The following is a 5,601-nucleotide window of genomic DNA, read 5'->3' as shown; positions in this document are numbered from 1 at the left end:
GTGTTCTGTGGTTTATTGTGTTGCTTCATGTCCCATTATTACAATGAGGTTGCGCTATGTCGTCCTATGGTTATTGTGTTGCATTCTGGTTTGTTTCATTTTGATACTCCCCATTAAGTATTAATGTTGTTGGCATGATACTTTGTCTATGTTATTAGGTTATGTTCTTTTTTTTAGATATGTCATCAAATGTTGCTATGTATTTTACAGCCAAAAGCAGCACATACTTTGAAAGCTCCTGTGACAAGCAACATATTACCACTATTTAAATGGGAAAAATAGCGCTGCTCCAGTTCTTGAACTACTAAGACACCAGTCAGGCCAACACTGTGAGAGAGACTGCACTTTAACCTAGTGCTACCAAAATTCAGTTGTCATGGTGGATTTCCCAGCTGCCACCTTCTCTCCCTGTTGTTTGGGAGTGGTTTAGCATACTGTGTTTTTACCTTGACTGATAACGTTATAATCTTCTTATTTTCGGCCTCGCTTGTGTTCAGTGCTATTTGACGTGGTGATGAAACAGAGATTGGGATTTATTTTAAGTCATGGAATTGGAACAGCTGAAGAAATTCACATCCTGTTCATAAGCAAAGTTCCAATTTTTTCAATGAAACTACTTAGTCACATGTCAAGTAACTTAAACATTTTAGGCAACCTCTTGAAAATACCTAAAAAAAGGGTTGGGGGATTTGTGTGACCCTTAAATAATTACAGTCTTCGCTTGCAAGACTGTTCATAACACTATAGCTTAAATTTAGTAAGAGCTGCACACGTGTTCACAGGACACTGCGCAATTTTGCTCCATGATGCCTTTTTATTACTAGGTACATCCACAATACTTTGTGTTTCTCTCTTTTAACAGAACTGCCGAAACATTTCATTCTTTGGTCCTAATTAAGTCAAACCTGACGCTATTGAAAAGTAAAAAAAATGTGCCAAACAACCAGATGATTACCTCACCAAAACCGTCATGTTATTTCCCAAAAACTCGTAATAGACCATACTTAGCCCGCACGATAAACTTGGAACCACTCGGTGTTAGTTGTTCCTGGTGCGATAATACTCTTATGGCCAATGGTCAAATCATAACGATGGTTTATGCGTTGATTTGTATGTTTTTCTGAGCGCTTACTTTTTTCGATTTATGTTTCTGAAGATAACGGAGGTCAAAGAGCTCCTAGAATCTACCACCAATCTAGTCAATATTTAACTTTTCATGGATTTTGCTCTTCCTGATAAGCTCATGTTAATTTCGAAGCTCCCGATATAAGAGAGAGAGACCAGATGAGGGCAAAGAGAAACTTGAGCTTGTAGAGGAGACAAGCCAACCTTGGACAGCACAACTAAAAGAGGTCCTGACAGGACATTGACATCACAAGAACTAGCAAAGGAAGAAAATCAAAATGGTGTCAGTTGGTCTACAGATGCTCGGGTACATTTTTGGAATACTAGGCATGGTGGGCACCATTATAGCCACCCTCCTGCCTAACTGGAAGAGCAGTTCTTACATTGGTTCTAGCATCGTTACAGCTGTAGGATACACCAAGGGGCTGTGGATGGAATGTGCCAGTATGAGCACTGGCATCACCCAGTGTGACACTTACAACTCATTGCTCGACCTCCCTTCTGACATCCAAGCAGCCCAAGCGATGATGGTAACGTCCATTTCAATCTCTATCCTGGCATGCATAATCTCTGTGTTTGGAATGAGGTGCACAATCTTTGCCCAGGATTCTCCAGGAAAGGACAAGGTTGCTGTTACTGGTGGAGCTTTCTTCGTAATAGCAGGGCTGTTGGGTATAATCCCCATCACATGGAATCTCCATGTCATTTTGCAAGACTTCTTCAACCCAACCATCCCAGACACCCTGAAGTACGAGATTGGAGAATCTCTTTATCTGGGAATTGTTGCAGCTTTAGTCTCCATCTTTGGGGGCTGCATGCTCTGTGCTTCTTGTCCGCCCAAGGAACCTACCCCAACATACTACAGTCGCTATCAATCCAAAAACCTGGGTGCCAAGTCTCTACAACCTGGTCTCAGCCAGACACAGAAGTCAAAGAGTGATTTTAACGGCTACAGCCAGACAGGCTACGTATGATACCCTCGGTGTCAAGAAGGACTTGCACACTTTCTCTAAGGTGAGGCAATAACAGCAGTTATAGTTTTCACGTTGTGCATACTTGTTTGGCCTTCAGAGTGGGATATAAGGACAGCTATTGGACATACTCTCAACATCTGCTATGTTGAGCATGTCGTAGGCCTTCATATTCAACTTATCTTTGAAAGTGTGAGAAAGCACATACATGAACTTACCATGAATGTGTAGGTAGTTGCAACAACGGGTCCTGGCAATACTTATTGAACAATTAGTAGGCACCCCCTAACATCTGCAGTGATGCCAGTCAAGACCCTACAGTGGCTATCCTCTATGAGCAAACGTTACGGACTTATGACAACAACACAAGGAACAGGGCTCAACGTCATGCTGTGGTATAAAACTGATACTGTTCGTTAATTGTTTGCTTCGGAAGAGCTGCACAAACTTGATATTTCTGTTGTGATGCTGGCTGAAAATGATGCACGAGCCCCATTCTCGACACCGTCGTTGCAACATTCCATGACTGTTCTTCATGAACTTGTTTTAGAAACCTGGCATAGAAATAAAAGAAACACTACTAATGGCCATTTTGTACTACAAAAGTCAGACTTTGAACTTTTTGTTACTGACGAACAGAAAATGATATTTGTGGAATTAACCCGGCTGGAAACGACGCAAGAATCCCCCTGCTCAACTAATGTGTACCTAGGGACGAATTCGGAAGTTGGCCATGTTGAATAGGGTCTGATCATAAAAGAGAAAACAACGGCAAAAAATATTTTTGAAGATGACAACTGTTCTAGATAGAGTAAGACAATATCAGTATGCTGACTGCTTTATCAGGGTCGGATAGTCGTAAGGGTGAGTGACCGAGGGGGCTTCCAGCTTTGCCCCACTAAACGCCAGGTCACTGGCTCATACACCTGAGCTGCGGTCTTCTTATCTTACCGGCACGCGGCCCTCTGCAACATACAAACTGAAGGGCAGATGCTGCAGCGAACTAAGCCGATCGAAAGGGAGACGCTGAAAGCGCTTCCCGCTCATATTTTTTGGTGGGTGGATACATGAATACAGTTTAATGGTATGACCTAATCAGACTACTTTATTTTTCATTTTCAATTCTATTTTCCCTGCATGCGCTACGTCCTAATTTATAATGAAGTATTCGTACCGTATATTGTGCTGTTTAATTGATTTCTGTAAACCCTGTGTTAAATTGAGGCTGACTTGTATGAACACAGTTCTTCATCTGCCGGTATATACCATTTTTACAGTTCGTGTGCCCTAGCTGTGAAACAGAATCTGTTTTTCATTGAGTCCATAAGAAAAGATATTTCTCTTTTAGAACTGATTTATTTTTGTAATTAGTCATTGAGTTGCATTTTTTTTTTACTTCTTCAACAGTTTATGTACCACGAGAAGCTTTGAAAATGCATAAGCAAGAGGTTCGCTGAAAATGAAAAATATATAACAAAGAGTTTCACTGAAACATGCATGTAGATTTCATACACTGAATAGTAACATAGGTATTTCACTAAAATGGATATTCGAGTTGCTAAGGGGTATATTTTTTGCAGTAGATAAACAAATGTACATTTTTTTTTACGTTTTACAAAGTTTATAGATGCTTATACTACAATCGAGGATGTACAGAATCACTTTGTACAGACATGATCACTAGTTTGAATGCCAAGTAGAGACATATTGTATTGTAACAATGAAGAACTACTGTCAAGATGTCAATTATATGGATGTCGACATTCTCAAACTGTAACCTTGTGTTATTTTGTGGTGGGAGACCGAAGAAGTGTTCTGTTTTATCGGAGGCACACCGATATTCCCAAACCCTCATATTTATAAACTTCAGCAACTGCATTATTGATAATCACAAAGCCTTAATGAGAGCCCTTTTTGCGACCAAAGTCACTTTCAACTACAGTTAGGGAAAAGTCCAGAGAAGGACTGATCACTTTCTTTACAAGAAAGAAACAAGAGTGACCATGACAAAGTGGAGGACTTCAGTGTTTCACCAGGCAGTTTTTCTGCTGCTTCTGCCATTTTTGCAAGGCATGGCCTATTTCCCGATTGGCAATTATAACAATAGATAATTGTCACAAGACCCGTCCATTCTCGCTGACCAATAATTTTTCTAGTTGACTATGACATGGTGCAGTTTTGTCACACGCACAGAGAGGCCACTGTTTCAGTGAATGTGCAGACTGAAGGCCAGAGGGACTAAGAATCAGTTTGCAAAAAGTGGTTGCAAATTGTGCACTGGCTTTCTGCGAATCAATTCTGATTTTGTGAACTGTCATATGTACTAACATTTTATATATATATATATATATATATATATATATATATATATATATATATATATATATACCCCTTGCTACCCAAACACCCATACCTACCCAAAACCCTAAAAACACCCTTTCCAACCAAAAGCCCATACCCACCCTAAACATTAAAATTCCATTGTCCCCCATTTATTACTTACCTGCAAAATACTTACATTTACTAAAAACTTTTACCGTGCATATGCTTTTAACATTCATGCATTTACATCAATTTTTTTATTAAATGCATGCATTTAAAGGCATATTTGTTGTAAAATCCTGCATGGTAAAGGCTTGCGTAGTAAACAGGCATGCGTTGTAAAGACATGAGTGGTAACGGCATGCGTGATTTTGACAACGTTGTAATGGTTTTCTCCCGATTGCAGCGGTTCTGTGGACCACTGCCTACTCTCCAACAATTTTTTTTTAACATTCACAAAGGTGATCTGTTCTCAAAGGGAGCCCTTCCATTTTGGCTCTGAGTTACCACCTCCCTTGAGGTATCAGTAACTTATCAATGATTAGCAAATGAAATTGCAGTCGCAAACTACATCTGATACTGAATCGAATCGAAAGTATAAAGGGATGCTATAGACAGATCCCTTCTAAATTGGTATTTATTTTAAACCCATTTTTGTAATTTAAAAAGCTTTTACCGAAAGGGCTTAGTGCTTATCAAAGAGTCATTTTTCTGTCTCAGACCCTCCACAGTATTGTGAATTGATGGTTTTGCAATAACAAACTGGATTAGTACATCTGACTCAAATTAAGAACGCCTTTCTCCTTGTGACACAAGGGTCTCTTCCCCCTATGAGGATACAAATTATTTCCAATTCGAACACACCATTTAAAATCAGAATGTCGGCGTGAGCATTTTTTACCTGAAATAACCGAGTCAACTAAGTAGTGTTCTCGTCATCAGCTCTGGAAGGCTGTGATCTAGAGAAACCTATTAAGTACTTTGAATGTTGATTCTCTCAAGAGTGCAACATAAATGCAGGAATGCAGGAGTACACCATTGCTCTGGTACTTCACAGTGCTGGCCTTGACTGTGGGAATTATTGCTTTGGCTTTTAACGGCAAATGTGTTCACATCACAGCCATAGGTATAAAATCGAGAACAGATGATCTTTCTACACGCCAGGTGCATAACAACCTTTAAT

The 5,601-nt window shown here is 39.8% G+C and overlaps 1 protein-coding gene across 1 annotated transcript; it reads left to right on the top strand.

The window, feature by feature from the left end:
• Positions 1–1,308: 1,308 nt before the first annotated feature.
• CLDN2 (claudin 2) lies at positions 1,309–4,414 on the top strand. The gene has a single exon (XM_069213623.1). It carries the CDS (start codon positions 1,404–1,406, stop codon positions 2,097–2,099), a length of 696 nt encoding a protein of 231 aa, XP_069069724.1. The 5' UTR covers positions 1,309–1,403; the 3' UTR covers positions 2,100–4,414.
• The last annotated feature ends 1,187 nt before the right edge of the window (positions 4,415–5,601 follow it).

Source organism: Pleurodeles waltl, chromosome 2_1, assembly GCF_031143425.1.
Source record: "Pleurodeles waltl isolate 20211129_DDA chromosome 2_1, aPleWal1.hap1.20221129, whole genome shotgun sequence".
NCBI classification, from domain to species: Eukaryota; Metazoa; Chordata; class Amphibia; order Caudata; family Salamandridae; genus Pleurodeles; species Pleurodeles waltl.
Note: the sequence above shows the minus strand (reverse complement) of the source record. Positions and strands in the feature narration are given on the sequence as shown.

Coding starts and splice junctions, on each gene's coding strand:
- CLDN2 (XM_069213623.1), top strand. CDS start 1,404: ATGGTGTCAGTTGGTCTACAGATGCTCGGGTACATTTTTGGAATACTA.